At 51.4% G+C, this 15578-nt stretch overlaps 4 protein-coding genes and 1 non-coding gene across 5 annotated transcripts; 4 read left to right on the top strand and 1 right to left on the bottom strand.

The window, feature by feature from the left end:
• Positions 1-449: 449 nt before the first annotated feature.
• PV08_03280 (uncharacterized protein) lies at positions 450-5933 on the bottom strand (the record flags this gene model as incomplete). The annotated part of the gene is made up of 1 exon (XM_016377636.1): positions 450-5933. The coding sequence occupies one exon, from the start codon at positions 5931-5933 to the stop codon at positions 450-452; it is 5484 nt and encodes a 1827-aa protein (XP_016239206.1).
• A 663-nt stretch (positions 5934-6596) lies between these two features.
• Positions 6597-7745, top strand: PV08_03279 (uncharacterized protein; the record flags this gene model as incomplete). Its single annotated transcript, XM_016377635.1, has 1 exon — positions 6597-7745. One exon carries the CDS (start codon positions 6597-6599, stop codon positions 7743-7745), a length of 1149 nt encoding a protein of 382 aa, XP_016239205.1.
• Positions 7746-8105: 360 nt separating this feature from the next.
• On the top strand, positions 8106-8191 carry PV08_03278. The gene has a single exon. It is a non-coding gene; the product is annotated as a tRNA-Gly (tRNA).
• A 2111-nt stretch (positions 8192-10302) lies between these two features.
• PV08_03277 (uncharacterized protein) lies at positions 10303-13037 on the top strand (the record flags this gene model as incomplete). Its single annotated transcript, XM_016377634.1, has 2 exons — positions 10303-10863; positions 10914-13037. 2 exons carry the CDS (start codon positions 10303-10305, stop codon positions 13035-13037), a joined length of 2685 nt encoding a protein of 894 aa, XP_016239204.1.
• A 465-nt stretch (positions 13038-13502) lies between these two features.
• Positions 13503-15147, top strand: PV08_03276 (uncharacterized protein; the record flags this gene model as incomplete). Its single annotated transcript, XM_016377633.1, has 4 exons — positions 13503-13576; positions 13655-13954; positions 14131-14338; positions 14494-15147. The coding sequence occupies 4 exons, from the start codon at positions 13503-13505 to the stop codon at positions 15145-15147; spliced, it is 1236 nt and encodes a 411-aa protein (XP_016239203.1).
• Positions 15148-15578: the final 431 nt, after the last annotated feature.

Below are 15578 nucleotides of genomic sequence, written 5' to 3'. Positions count from 1 at the left end.
ACGTATCGTGGAACGCGGTGGTACGAGAAAAGGGGAGAAACGTCGCCCTATTCTAGACGACCTGACGATTAGACTAGAATGGTTTCTTTTTGGCGAGGATTGCTGGACACGAGTTGAAAGGGAACAAGGAGCCACGCCCAAGATTGGACATGGGATAGATAGGCTTGACTACCTTTTGCTTTTATCTTAGTTTTCGTCTCGCCTTGTGGTGTCTACAGTACCAACGCATTCAGACTTTTAGATTTCATTCAGGTCATACCATCTTTCGACTTCCTCGGACAACAGACGGACACACACCCTACACTTTGTACGTTTTATATACCTCCCATCCCTTGACCCAAGTTCAACCTGAGAAGTGGGGGTGAGCACCTATGTAGGTACTTGAAACAAGATGACCAGACAGAAGACGCTACTACTGCTGCTGCTCCTACTACCGCCCTTACTGCTTCTCAAACCTCAAAGACATCCTCACCAACCATCTCCCTGACCATGTTCACCCACCTGCGCACTTCGCGCTCGACTTCCTCGTCGTCATCCTCGAGACTCTCGTTGACGTAGACCATTGTCTCCCCGCTTCCGCCGACGCCCTCTGTACTTGCGCCGACAACGACGTTGTTGACCCACTCTTCACCCACGTTCTCATCCTGCGTGAGTGCCAAGTGCGTCCTGATGGCGCTGAGCCTAACGGCGGCACTGCTCTTGTGTCGAAGCTGACACAGGCCGTGGTTGACGGCGTGATGGTGGGCCGGCGTGTCCATTGTCGCGGTGGCCAGCTTGACAATGGCCGGGATGACCAGCTCTCCCACAGCGGCGCGCAGTGGTTTCGACTTGGCGGACGCGAGCGTGAGTTGAGACACGAGCAAGTCCGAGAGAGGTGAGAAGTGTCCTGGGGATGCGAAAAACCCATCGGCGTCGTGCTCCATCAGCGTGGTCAACAGGGTTAATGTCGATCTGTAGAGTGACATGTCGTCGCTGGACATGCTCGTGGAGCCGCTGGTGGCAGCGCTCAGAACGGCATTGGCCGGCTCGAGAACGTAACTTGCATAGCTGGTGACGATGCTCTTGAGGGTGGCGAAAAAGTGGTTGACGAAACCAAAGAGGCTTGTTTGTCTTGCTGTTTTCACGTTGGCGTTGGCAGGTACATCATTCGGCTTGATCGCCCAGTCAACCCAGGTCTCGAAGAGTGGTCGGAAGGCAGTGTCGTTGAGTTTGTAGATGAAGGGGATGGACAGATCCTGTAGTCGAGACTCGACGAGCTTGATGTCCTCTAGAGACAGGGCAACTTCGCTGGAAGAAGAAGCCACAAGGCGCCGAAGATCCAACACTTGAAGAAGGAACGTTGTTATCGGCTCGGCATTGCGGACCACGGCAGGCTTAGAGTTGCGATCAATAGCGCGAGAGAGCAGGTCGAAATACTCTGTGACGGTTTCGAGCGTTATGTCTGCCACGACGCCACTCCATACCTTGTTGAGACTGTCTATCACGGTGCTCAAATCGATCTTCTTGGCAAGTAGCTCGAGTGCTTCGACTCTAGATTCCTTACAGGATGGGTCCAGTTCGGGTGCTGCTGCCGATGACTTGTGGCACAGACTCAAAATCTCGACCGCATTCTCGTCCGAGACCATGAATGAGACGTGTGATATGAATGATGAAAGAAGTGTGAAGGCTGCGTTGTGCAGTTCCGTATTGCCAACATCGCCTGCCAGGCTGGCCTCCAACAGGCCGAGAACTTTTGACATCGAAGTAAGCACGATTGGAACAGCGGCTTCTTTGAGAGCTTCCACTGCAGAAGCTAAGCAGAGAAGAGACATGACTTGAGTCCTGGGGTCTTGCGAGTTCAACCCGTGTGCGCCCTCAATGAGAACATTAGAGGCAGCAATGATGGCGTCGGGGCTCTTGCGGCCATAAATTTCAACGATCCGATCCAATAGTGTAATCGCTGCGTGACGGAGAGCTTCTTCTTCCGAAGACCCAATGATCGTTTGAATGGTAGGAAGCAATGCCATGGCCTCAGACTGGGTATGGCTATCCTTCGGAGCATGATGCTGAAGTTGTGTAGCGAGGACACGCAAAGCCAAAGGTTGCAGTTCTTTGTCACCGGCATGTTCCATCTCGCTCAAGATCTCAGGCATGATGTGTAGTAATTCGGCCAGGGACGGGAGCCCAAGAAGTGCACTTAAGCAATCCCTCGTTGTGCTAGTCAAGCTTGGATGGTTGACTTTCTGGTCCTTGAGTATGGACAAGATCTGAGTGAGAGCGCCTCTGTACACTTTCCAAAATGATTCAGCCTCAGACTCGCCTAGCTTGTGCAAACGCTTAACCGAAAACATGAGGCCACTAGACCCAAGCAGCTTGGAGGCAGTAGTAAGTAAGACCTCGGCGATTTCTTCTCGCTGGTCGTTCTTGGTGGTTTTGGTGATGTTGAGAAGCGGATCTGCATTATGCGGGTTATCCGAAAAGACATCGTCCACTAGATCGAGAATCTTTTTCTGGGTAGAAAGCTGCGTGGACGGCGGCAAATCGCCTACCAAGTTCGAGAGGAATATCGACATATCTTGCTGCCGTCGCCTAGACACAAGCAGTGCAATAAGTGCGAACGCGAAATCCTCTGCACCGAGCCTATTGAGCAGTCTCTGGTAGAAGGCATTGCGTCTGTGTTGCGGGATATGATCAAATGCTGTAACGAAGCTCGAAAGAAGGCTTGATGTTGACAGAACCAAATTGGTAGCATCCTGCTTCTTTAGCGTTGCGACCAGGGGAGGGATGATCTGGTCAATGGCTTGGTTCGTTACGTAGATAGATCTCTCGTCTTCTTTGGCCAAGATGCCATGGCCCATGAAGGTGAATATCGGCATTATAGTGTGTAATATGCGATCGGGGGCCAGAGAGGCTAAAGAAGCAGCAAGCAAAAGGGCAGTGCTCTGGACCTGGGGGTTCTCCGATGAGCGAGCGCAGTCGATGACCAGATCGGGACGGATTTTCGACACATCCAGATCTGGTTTCCGAGCTTGTCGTATCTCGTTGACAATTGACAGAATGCTACTCAGGCACAGGGTGGTCAGGTAGGGAGATGCCGGAACTCCTCTATCCTCGGTTCGTCGCAGAGAAATTAGGACTTCAAACAAATCGCCAAGTAATTGAGGATGGTTTTCTGGCTTGGAGTTTTCGACAATTTCTAGCGCAAAGGTCAAACGGGAATCCACGAGAGTAAGGGTCTGTGCCAGTTCTCGAGGCAGGCTTTCGCGGCCATGACTAGTTCTCCTTTTCTTTTTCGGTGGAGCCAGGGTCTGCAGGTCTGACATGCCTGACGACGCCAGTTCGAAGAATGAAGCGAGAATTTCCGTTGAGAGAGTTACTGACTGAAGAACATTTCGACTGCCACTGGCCAAGGCATGATTGTCAGAGAAAGACATGTCAAACAGAAGTCCAGCAGATGAGATCTGTGACTCGCGACGCACATCCTTCCAGATGAGCGTCAATCGATCAAAGAAGGCAGTCACTAAAGCGACTCTCATGTGCGAGCTCGCCTCTTTGAGCATCTCAAGAGCTTGTTCTACTGCTTCTTTACTGCGACCATTGATAATCTGCACCATAACAGCGTCGATATGCGCAAGAGACAGATCCTCCGCGGTAGCGACAGCTTCAGCTTCGTCGTCTTTCAATGTTGCCCAGGTCTTTAGCACGGGTGCTAGGGCCCTGCTCGTGCTCGTACTGCCCACTTTCTGGACGCCACCGAGTAACTCGATGACACGAAGCTTGACCTTGGTAAGAGGAGTTGTTGTCGCACACAAAATCAATTGGTCGAACAGGTCGTGCTTCAAACTCTTCTTCAGTTCAACATTTGCAGTCTTTGTCCCTGATGAGGATGACCGAGAAAGACTGTTAAATGCGGTCTCGAGCACCCGATGAATATGCAACGCTTCGAGTATGCACTCTTCCAAGTTTGGAATGACTACTTGGTCAAGAAGCTTGAGTGCTTGACCTGTCGGTAAACGCTTCATGTTTTTCATAGATAAGCCATCATAAACTTCTGTAGTCTCTGAGGTGGCCTCGGTGGTATCCTTAGCCAGGCTCTTCCGTAGACCCAACAAACATGCTGCAGCTCCTCGTCTCACAGGCTGCCCTGGGTCAGCCAGAAGTATCGTCAAATAAGGGAAGAGCAATTGCGAGGGGGCATGAGAAGCACGTTCGAGACCATGGGACAGGCTTCTGAGTGCCACAACCTGGTGGGGTGCCACGGAGGCTTTGAGGGCCACTCTCAAGTAGAAGCTCGTCTTTAGGTCTGACGGCTGGTCAACACTGTTGCCCCAAAGCGGCAGAGCCTCGAATCGCGCAAGAGCGTCTTCGGATTTGTGGCAGAGTGCAAAGGCTTGAAGAAGCTGGTCAAACAAAGGAGAAGTTTTCATAGCTAGAAACGACAGATCCACCGACTCTGCCGGCAAACGTGCCAACATTGAATCAAGCTTCTCAGATTCAAAGGAGTTCTCCGGTGCTGGATCAGTGAGTTCCATCTGGTTGGACTCAATCATCTGAACATCGTCCATCGACTCAATTGCGGTTTCGAGAACCTCCTCGATGTCTCCCAATGACTTTCCAGCTAGTTGGATGGCCTCAGGGAAGGCTGGTGAGAAATTTGGGTTATCGTTAAGCCTTCGTAGGAGGCTGGTCAAGTATTCCCGGCTCGGAGTTCCAGCTGCTCCTTCGAGCTTTCGTAGGATTACTGCAAGACAGCGGCTGATCGTCTGTATGTCCACTAACCCCAAGGTCACTTCAAACAATCGCTCCACAAATGCAAGGCGAGAGTCGAAGTTCGACTGCTTGAGACCAGTGAGAGAAGAATTGACCAAAACCTCCAAGCAGGAAGGAATGGGGACTTGTTCTTTGAGCTCCAACAGTCTTAATTTCAAGTCACGCTGCTTGATGAGAAGTTCTAGCACTTTTTTTGGCACTTTTGGTTCGTGTTTCCTGGTGACGAGTACAATTAGACAAGCCAACGCGGCTTTTGAGTCTGGATTGTCGGGTTGAATATGCGAAGCGACTGATCTCATCAGTGAATCGATAACCGCGTCTTGCAGGTTGGAATTGCTTGCTAGAAGGAGCGATATGGTGAAGCAAGTGACGGTGACCTCAGGGCTATCCTTGATCTCGAATCCTTCCTCGAGCACAGGGACAATCTTTATCAAAGCGTCCTCTAACCTTTGCTTTTCCACCTCTTTTCGCCCACTTCGAACTTGGTTGAGTCTTCCTGTCACCGCTTCCACCACGAGTGTACCCCAAAAGCGAAGCAGTTGTGGATGTCCAGCTCCCTCTTGACATGTCCGCAGAACATAGTTGTTGAAATATGAGAAAAAGGCGTCATTGTGCGTGGCGCTATAAACTATGGTGTGGCGCGGTAAATTGGCTGCGGTATTGTGGTATGGTCCCAGAAACTTCCATTCATTCACAATCTTGTTTGCTGGGATGATGCTCAAGAGATTTCGGAAGACGGGTGTTTCGTGGTAAGAGAGGAAGGTGGCAAGCAGGACACTTGTGTTGTAGACATGGACTCGGAATCTTCGAACAAGCCATTCCACAGCCCTTACACCCGGTCTTAGAAGGATTTTGGATCCGAGAATAGCCAGACAGCGTTCAATTACCACTCCTAGTGCTTCATTTTGTGTTTTGTTCAATTGCTCTCTGTCTTGCTCCTTGGCTTGGGGGCTGAAGAGATTTTGGTCGAACTCTCGCAGTCTCGAATCGAGCACGCATAGCTCATGAAACCCCTCAACACATATCTGATATATCGTATCCCAGTCTTGTTTTGCAGCAACCGGGCGATCGAAGATGAGCGATTCGGCGTGAGCGTCTCGACGTGCGCGGAGGTCTAACTCGTTGGTGGACTTCGCAGCAATCGTGCGCAGTTGCGCTGCGAAAGCTGAGGTGGTCGGAGGCATGTCTGCCGCAATATGTGGATTAGCGAGACATCAGATGTGACTGCACATACAAAAATTGCAGTGCACCAGTCTCGTTGATACTATGTGCTGGTGAAGAACATGCACTTCTGCAAATACAACTTTTTTGTCTGGCGTACAAAAATTTTGCGGGGTTAGTCGGACTTAAACGAGTCAGGCTCCAAGTCCATTTATCGAACTACGAGTCAGGATCTTGTAAGCGTCAATGAGAGCGTATTGGTTTCTGTAAGTGTCATACAAGCTCAGTTGAGCACACTGAGGCTGCTACGTTTCTACATAATAGAAGTTATCAAGCAGCATCATACAGGTGATAAGAAGGGAGTGAAAGAAGAGTTCACGAGATTCCAAGACTCCGGAAAGAGGTCATTGTGGCTTAGACCAGTATCACTCATACCCCGCTACTCACAGTATCTGCGTGTCCTTTAACACCCACACTCCGTCCATATTTCTGTGTTCTTCATTGTCCAAGCCTCTCTTGAACAAGTATAATGTTCGTTGGGTGAGGTATAAAGCCAAAAGTCTTGATTTTTGGGACTTGACGTTGTGCGGCATCGCTCTGAAAGTTGAGAGTTTGACACAGCTGACTGATGACCGCAATATCACCAACCAACAACCCTCACACCAGATCAGCATTCACCGCACAATATGGGCTTTTTCAGATCTCTCAAGGGCAAAGTCGATGTCGGCACCGATAACCCGCAGACAAACTCAGAGTACGACGAGTACTCGACCGCGGAAGAAAAGCGCCGTGTCTTCGGACACTCCTCATCAAGTACCACAAACGACGAATACAGCCCACCTCCGGGACCACCTCCGTCTCACCAAACCCATATACAATCCGACTTTGCTCCTCCTCCTGGACCTCCTCCCCACTTCACCAAGCGCGTACAAGAGAATGACGGCGACGAAGACACGTACGCTCCTCCATCTGGACCGCCTCCTGGAAACCCACCACCCTACCACGACTGGACGGTGATCCCAGACACAGCACTGCTCCCCCCGCCTCCGCCCTTGCCACAAGACTACTCTCCGACTAACAATGCAAGCTACGACTCGGCCGCGCGCGCCCACGAATGGTGCGCCCAGCACCCTGTCTACACGCCCTCCGTTCCATCGCGCGAGATCCACAGCCTTGCAGCGGCAGGCCACTTGACGCTCGAACGGCCGCCGGCGCAACTTGTAGGACCCAACAGTCGAAACTTTTCTCTCCGCCAACAGACGCCAACGACATGGTCCATCCGCACGTCAACCTCTCAGCAAGATACGATCATCATGTCGAGTATCCCACTGTACTTTGCGGCCGTCGACCACCCTTCCATCACCGGTCGGTCCAAGACAATCTCGTTCGAGATCCACGTGTACAAGATCACCAATGCCAACTCGGGTATCGCCATTGGCTACGCAGCCAAGCCGTACCCTCCGTGGCGGCTGCCGGGCTGGCATCGCGCAAGCATCGGCGTGCACGGCGACGACGGACGGCGCTTTGTCAACGATCCGTGGGGCGGACGTGATTTCGTCGAGGCCTTTCGACCCGGCGAGACCATCGAGGTAGGTATGCGCTTCTCGACGACACCGATACCGGCACCTGCTGGATCTGGACCGGGGAAAGTGAAGACTACCGCGTTCGTTACGCGCGACGGACGCACGAACAAGGATTGGGAATGGGAAATCGACGAAGAACGAGACGAGCGTGACGAGGGGATTGATGGATTAATGGGCGATGGTGATTTGTATCCTGCGCTCGGGGTATTTGGCGGCGTCGAATTCGAGGTACGGTTTCGGCAGAATAACTAGACCTACCTCCTACATCCTTCGCAGAGGTATCCAGACACCTTAATATCTGAGGGTTGCCTGACTAATAAGTTAAATACATGATGATATCACCATGGCAACTGCATTGTGCTTCGTCCAGACCGGTAGAAAGTACGCAATTCATTCATGCATGGTCTAACGAGTTCAGATTAAGATTTTTATTTTCGATCTGTTGTTAGTACAAGTACAGCTCGTTAGGTGGAGCTTTACCTTAGTAAGGTACTAAATACCCCCACCCCACAGCATTATTTTTGGGATATAATTTTAATATGCAGATTTTCTTTCAACAATCAACACACAAATCAATCCGATCCACTTCAGCTTGGAATCGGGCCTCTATCAGCATCAATGGTTCAGCGGTAGAATTGGTCGTTGCCAGCCTCAAAAGCGATCTCGACTAGACCCCGGTTCGACTCCGGGTTGATGCACATTTCTTTTTGGCTTTTTCTCTTTTTTTCGTCTGTGTCGTTTAGGAGACAGAGTGAATGAGCATGTCTGCTGCGAAATCATGTGAGTGGAGAAATGAGGAAAGAATGCGGTGTATCGAGTGCTCCGTAGTTCGATCTGGGATGACCGCCACTCGAAATGGAAAATACCTATTCTTGAGACGGACAAGAGACGAGGAGCAGACAACCCGCGGGGGTCTGCTACAGGGCTGTACCTGGTATCAGTGCTGCGTCAAAGCTTGAGACTGCACTTCGACGCGGAACTCAGTGAGCAGGACTGAAGATAGAAATGTACTTTTATCCTGAATGCGTCTCCCCAGAGCAGCCTCCTCTAGCAATGATTATTCGATGCATTTGCCTAAAGGGGCACGTCATTCCAAAGTCGAACCAGTAATCTGGAGAGGTGATGTTCTTGAATGATGAAACAAGAAACAGCCAGTCTCCCACTGGTTATACTGATTTTTGTTCTGTGCCTACTAGAAGGGCACAAGGCATATACTGTCGCCGTGGTTCTGCGAGTATAACAAATAAATATAAGATGCCCCTAATCAAGGGTGGAACTTGCCTAATAGCTCATCAGCAATGCATCGCAGGCAGGAAAGAGGCAGCGATCCTAGACAATCGCGTTTGCTTCCATTTCCCAACAGCGCAATCTGCACGCGAAAAGACAACCATCCCAGGGCGCTGTCGTTGGTCGGGAAGGGGGCGCGTCGAGGAGGCAGTGTGAGCAGTCAGCACGCTGATAACAACCTACAGGATGTATTCGTGGTTCGGGTATGGTTCTATTAGAAGCCGTGGCCAGATAATCCTGTACGGGCCAAATGAAGGTTGGATAATCACGCAAAATTCACGTTCCAGCATCACCTGTGCAACGACACTGCGAGACTGCATCGATGTCGTGAGTTCGTTTGAAGTGCGTAGCACTGCCGAATATCAAGATAGCAGCTGCGCGCTGGATTTCTCCAGCCTTTGAACAAGTCGACCTGTGTGGAGCGGCGACTCGACTTTTACCTGAGTCGAAGCCATCACATTATCCCAATGATGAAGCAGAATGGGCGCAGGGTAAAATACCCAGCGACTCCGGAGTCGACATGAGGTGGCCCGATCTGGGGTTGTCGTCTTTCGTCGATCGTGCAGCTGACTCAGTAAGTCCGAGGTTGTGCTTTGCCAGACAATCGCAAAGCTCGTACAAGGCCGCACAAAGGCCCCTGTTGTAAACTTGCGAGGATGTGTATCTGATCCCCTCGCCTTGATTGCTTACGCATTTTCATCCCCCTATTGCGTGTTCAGACAATTACGCCATAGCTGTTAGAGACATACGTACTCCGTGTTCACCAGCGTGATTCCTCTGCGACGGATAAAAGTATCGCCTGGGGCGGCAGTTCTGTTAGCGGCACTTTAAGCAGCGGGAAAGAGGTTGAGACAAGCCTAGTAGCCTCCCTTTTAATGAGACTCCAGACTCACCACCCAACAAGGACACCCTGGACCGCAAGCCACCCTCGTTAGCCATCCTGACATCTGTGTGGGTGGCTTGTTGGTCAGAATATGATATATATTGCTCGTTCCGCATGGGAGGGGCTGATGCTCACCATATCAAGGCGCGGGAGTGCCAAACCCCTGGCACGCACCGAAGTCGTGGTTTTGGAATGCCTGGTTCCCGACATCTCCCCCTGCGCCTCACCCTAACTAGAATGCATGGTCGAATCGGCATTGTAGCTTTTGATGGAGGCTCGACAATGCCTGAATTCGCTTACCATGCTCCGCAGAGAGTCCTCACGCGGCCCATCAGAAGCGCTGCGAATCGCAAGGCCTTCCAGACGCGAATGCGCATCGTCATCTTGCGTCCCAGTCCAAACTGAGGCGAGTTTTCAATTCATGCCCGATCCTGGTTGAGCAATTTTCCCTTGCATTCCTTACTCGCTGTGCGACCCTCTTGATGTCTGTGACACTGCATGAGTGCAGTTCGCGGGCAGGACATGACTGATACCGCCTGACCATCGTCGACACAAAGTGGACAGTTCACAACGTCCTCCATACTAACAGCGCAGGACCTGACTTTCCCCAGACACTGCAGGTTTGGACAGTAGGGCACAATGGCGAAACGAATTTCCTCCATTTTCTCCCTTTCACTCACACGAGACGACAAAGCATATGAACAACCACATGCTCATGCTTCCCATTACCTCCAGTCTGAACCATCGGCAAACCCTGGCGAGGGAGGCCCCCATAAGCTGCACAAACATAGTCCTGCTGCGTCCTCCGACTTCAGTATCGAAAATGACCTTCCGCCTCTTATGCCCCCTCCGTTTGTCTCTGACGAGGGTGTCTTCAGACCTCCGAGTAGCCAAAGAAGTGGACCAGACAGCAGACTCGGCAGCCGGGCGAGTAGTCCTGCCAGTCTGACCCTTGTACAGAGTCGCGAGGAGAGCCGGAGTCGGCCTCAGACTCCTGTCTTTCCAGCTTCGCCAGGCACGTCTGCAATCCACAGCGCCGGTCCACCATCGGCGGTACCATCCGGGAGGATCAAGAAAAAGAGCTGGGCACTCACAAAACCAGGAGGACGGAATAATGGTGAAGGATATGCGCAAGCTTGGATTGCTGGATTGCGAGAATTGATACCCTATGATCTAACCCCCTTAATGAAAGGAGAGAAGGTAGTCAGCTAGTTTCTAGTCATTTAGAGTGGTCACTGACAGCTCTTCAGGTACCGGAGGCGTGGAGCGACCAGGGTGATACCCTGATCTATCTCTACCCACCTTCGTCGAAGAAAGGTCCATGTTTCAAAGTCCATTCGTCACTCTTGATGGATTCAAAAACGCTTGTCAATCTGCGATTTGCATGTCCGACATCTCCGGTCGAGAATGACGATGATCTGCAGCAACTTCAGCTCGCTCTCGCAGAACTGACCACTACCTCGCAGGGCATTCGACCGTCTTCACAAGCAAGCTCGACGGCCTCTAGACCTTCCTTGAACTTTTCCGTGCCTAGTGCTAACACCTTCGTCAACGACCAAAAGCACGTCTACCTCCCTCTGGGCTTTGACACGGATCTATCCCTCCCTGGAACAGAACCACAAGGCAACGACCTTGAATTGGTTGTTCTTTACCGTAACTTTTTCGCATTTCTTGCCGGCGGTGCTTTGGTGGCTACCCCGAGACAAGTAACTGTGTTTTCGATCATGATGGGCATCAGCACCATCCTAAAACGGTTTTCGTTCACGAATTCCGACGGTTCAACATTTGGGGAAGTGCCGACTTCGAGCTTCGCACGATATTGTGAAGAGTTGAGATTGGGGGACGTACGTTCGAGCAGAGAAAAAACAATCGAGGCCATCGTGTTGGGAGAGCAACTTAGGTCGTGGCTTTTATACAACGAAGGCTTCACACATGCTGTGGGTAAGTTGGCTGACATCAAGGCAATCAAAAGCCCAAAATTCGAAAAGATAACCTCCACTACCGTCGCGCGTCTGGAACGTGCACAATTGGAATTAGAGCAGAAGCTAGTCAACCTCACCGGAAAGTTGAACGATTTCGACTTCCCGTCGATGTTCGCGGGTATCGCAAATTCTCAGTCCTCTACCGAGGCCAAGATGATTCGTTTCAAAGAATGGAAAGCGGCCTTCCTCGATCTTCGAAAGTTCACGCTGTCTTACTACCGCCGTCGATATGGATCTTGGCCACCGAAGGCGTCCTCTAAGAAGAACAACTTCGAAGAGAACGGCCTGAACAGAGTCCTTCTGAAAGAACTCTACAAAGATTTTACTGATTTGTATGACATTCTCGTCGACCGAACAAGCCCAACCACAAGGACTGCCAACATGCCTCCGATGGCTGATGATGCTGAGACTAGTGACCTCAACGAGACAATTCAGCATGCGATCAGGCGCGTTGAGAGCGAATATGACCGGGCAACGCCTCCAGTTCTGCCTCCCATGCCCTTCGATACGCCTCTCCTGCCACAGTTCTCCCACAGCTTCAATCGTACACATGTGGTAATTTCGGACAAGACGGCATTGCAAAGCAAAAAATTGCGAGAAAATGAGGTCAACGAAGTCTTGTTGGGATCATACAACCGGACCTCAATCAACGCAAGTCCCTTTATTCAAGAGTTTTTTGGCTATGAGCGCCGTTTAGGCCACGGAAAGGTACTCGATCAAATTGTCGATGCCCGGTGTGGACAATGGCTCTTTTTGTATGCCGTTCTACAGGCACTCCCTTTGGTAGTTGTGGATGCGCGGAATCTAAAATACACCGATGGAGTTGAATACTTCTTGTGCATTGCTCCTCGAGGCAGACCGTGGATGAAGGAAGACTCGTCAGGATTTAGGTCATTGTCCTTTGTCGACAAAAGTGGTGTTGCCGTTGATTGGACAGCCGAACAGATCGATCAGAGTGTCGAAACAATCTACGCACGAAGTCACTGCTGGACAGCAGCCACAGCATGGGTACACGCGAAAGAAGACGAAGGTCAGCAAGTGCACCTGGGCCGTACATCCAGTCCACGAATCCTGCCATTGGATCCTCCCATCGCCCCTCCACAATATCTCAACCCACCGGAGTCACCTTATTTGAGTCCGTACGCCTCACCACTCCTGAGGCCATCCTCGCCAACGTACTCTGATGTGCGAAGTGTCAGTCATGACAGGAGCTCAGTCAGCTTGGGACTAGAGCCCGCTCATGCGTCAGCATCCCGGTCAGCCTCACGGCCAACTTCGACATTGAGCCACCAAGCAATCCAATTTGAGGCGGATCCAAACATGACGTTTGACACTATCTTGGGAACGAATGAGAGCCCACAAAAGACCAAAGGCAAGAAGGGGAAGAAGTAGAGTTTCCCCTCTCAAGTAATGAATCTTTATTTTCTTAGGCACAGCGAGGTCGAGTTGGCATAAGTGGCGTTTCCAGTGGTGGTATTGCATTGGTGTGTTTTTCAAGGGACGTTTGGATCAAGACCGAGAGCAAGGCGCCTCAGGGGTTAGGACAGCATCCAGGATAGCTTGATGGAAAACATTCAGGAATCTTACTGCTTTAGTAGCGACGGTCATAGCCTGCCTCTTGTCAGAGAACAAAATCACTTACTGTTACTAAAGCACCATTGAGATTCCTCCTTCGAGTACCATATTGAGGCTTTAGCACGGATGACGTCAATCCTGAAAGCGGAGACCGAAGCGCTTCTCGACGTCAAGCCTACAGTTCCAACTTATATCCTATCTCTTGAGCTACTGACACCAGTGTTGTTGTTAGACTGGGAAAGATCAATTGCCTACTGGTTCGAGGTATGATATTTATGATCAATGGGTTCACCAGGAGATGGCACCGTGGAGGAGCCCGTGAACAGAGAACCTCCCGCGGAGGAACTAGTACAAAGGTAAGCGGATCATGGATGGCACCCCATTACAGACGTGGGTTCAAGGGACTTGAACGCTGAGAATGGCGGTTTGTGAAGCTCCCTCACGGCGTCGAAACGCCCCGGCACGCCTGACCCTGAAGCATACGACCGCAACCACGGGCCCATACAATACATCAATGCCTCGACGCACAAGCTGGCGATCAGGTCCGAGCCGGCCTTGGGGTCTAGTGACGTTCTCCCCACCCCTATCGACGTTACACTGAGCATGGACGACCTCGGGCACAAGTTCAGGCAACACACAGTCATATGTGCCTTGCAGTGCGCAGGGAACCGTCGCAACGAGCTCCGGAGCAGGGTGAAGGAGGTCACTGGAGTAGATTGGGGAGATGGTGCAGTGTAAGGAGAGAGAACGAAAAGTTCCAACCCCCTCTTCTTCTCGTCTTGGTTATTTTCACATATTGCTTTGTTTTTTTTTTGGCATACAACAACAGCAGCAGCAGTCCGCGAACCCGGCTTCGGCTTTCCCCTTTCGAGTTCAAAGTACCCTGTACTGACGAACATGCGAAATGCAGGATGAACGCCGCTTGGACAGGGCCCCTTTTACGTGACGTCCTCGTCGACTGTGGGCTTAGTGCGAAGAGATACTTGAAGGAGTATGACGGATTACATGTCCAATTGGAATGTAATGCGACAAAGGTGCAAGAGGACGAGTGGTACGGATCCAGCGTGCCGTTGGAGGTGGTCGTGGATCCCGAGAGAGAAGCACTTCTCGCTCTGCACGTAAGTGGACTGTCCAACTCCTACGATTCCGTCCACCGCCACACCTCTTCCCTGGTGTTGATATCATGGACGTATCGTTTGATCCCTACAACCCTTGGTTGAGACAGGAGAAGAAGATATCGAAAATGACTCGGTTTTTTTGTTTTTTTGGCTAGATGAACGGCACACCTCTCCCGGCCCGACACGGTGGACCGGTTCGAGCAATAATCCCGGGTATCATCGGAGCCCGCAGCGTCAAGTGGCTTGACACAATAATCGTCTCTTCCCGAGAATCGCAAAACCACTATCAGCAGCACGACTACAAGATCCTACCCGCCGAGGCCACGTCTCCTGAGAAGGCAGAGGAGCTGGGTGTCTGGGACAGCACGCCCGCCATGCAAGACAACCCTGTCAACTCCGTCGTCACTGTTCCCGCTCATGACGGGGATGAGGTGAAGCGGGACAGGCACGGGCGCGTACGCATAGCTGGGTACGCGATCCCGCATGGCAAAGGAGGCCCGGTGGAGCGCGTGCAGGTCAGCATCGACAAGGGAAACACATGGATGGACGCGAGGATCTTGGATGACGGGGACGAGAAAACCACGCATCCGGCCAACAAGGGTAAGGGCGACAGCAGGGGAAAGTTTAGTTGGGTGCTGTGGGAAGTGGAGGACGTTGAGGTCCAACCGGCTGAAAACGTGAGTATCTGGAGCAAAGCGACCGATCGTGCGGGTAACACGATGGATGAGAAGGTGCCAGAGGGGAATTGGAATCTGAGAGGCGTCGGGTACAATGCTGTCCAGGGACGGACCGGCGTGAGAATCGTCTAGTAGGTGTATTGTAATTTTTCAACTCTGCACACACAATGGCCCATGACTTGTGTGGTCCTGTCGGGTTTGAGGAGTGAAGAACAGCTGACCGGAAATTCGGTGACTCTCGCCAGTCGTGTTAATCTGGAGCACTGGAGGTGTTTGGGCATCGGACGGTTTGCAGGTGGTCAACCGTCCATGGCCAGTACTGGTGCCCAAGAACATTGATACCAAGTATTTGATCAACGGGAGAACATCCGACGGGAAGTACAAGGGCCGTGGCATGATATTGTTGTAACCTGCAATACCAGGTACAGGGTACCTAGGTACTTTTGATGATCCGTTACTCGGTAGTATGTATTGCATGTACTCGGGTATTATTCGGAGAGGGTATTTTTCTTCCCTTCCTCTTCTTTCCTTCCTCATTCTGTGTACGAGTGTTCGCGAGAGGA

Source organism: Exophiala spinifera (assembly GCF_000836115.1).
Source record: "Exophiala spinifera strain CBS 89968 unplaced genomic scaffold supercont1.2, whole genome shotgun sequence".
Classification (NCBI taxonomy): Eukaryota; Fungi; Ascomycota; class Eurotiomycetes; order Chaetothyriales; family Herpotrichiellaceae; genus Exophiala; species Exophiala spinifera.
This window is presented reverse-complemented; position numbering and strand designations above follow the sequence as displayed.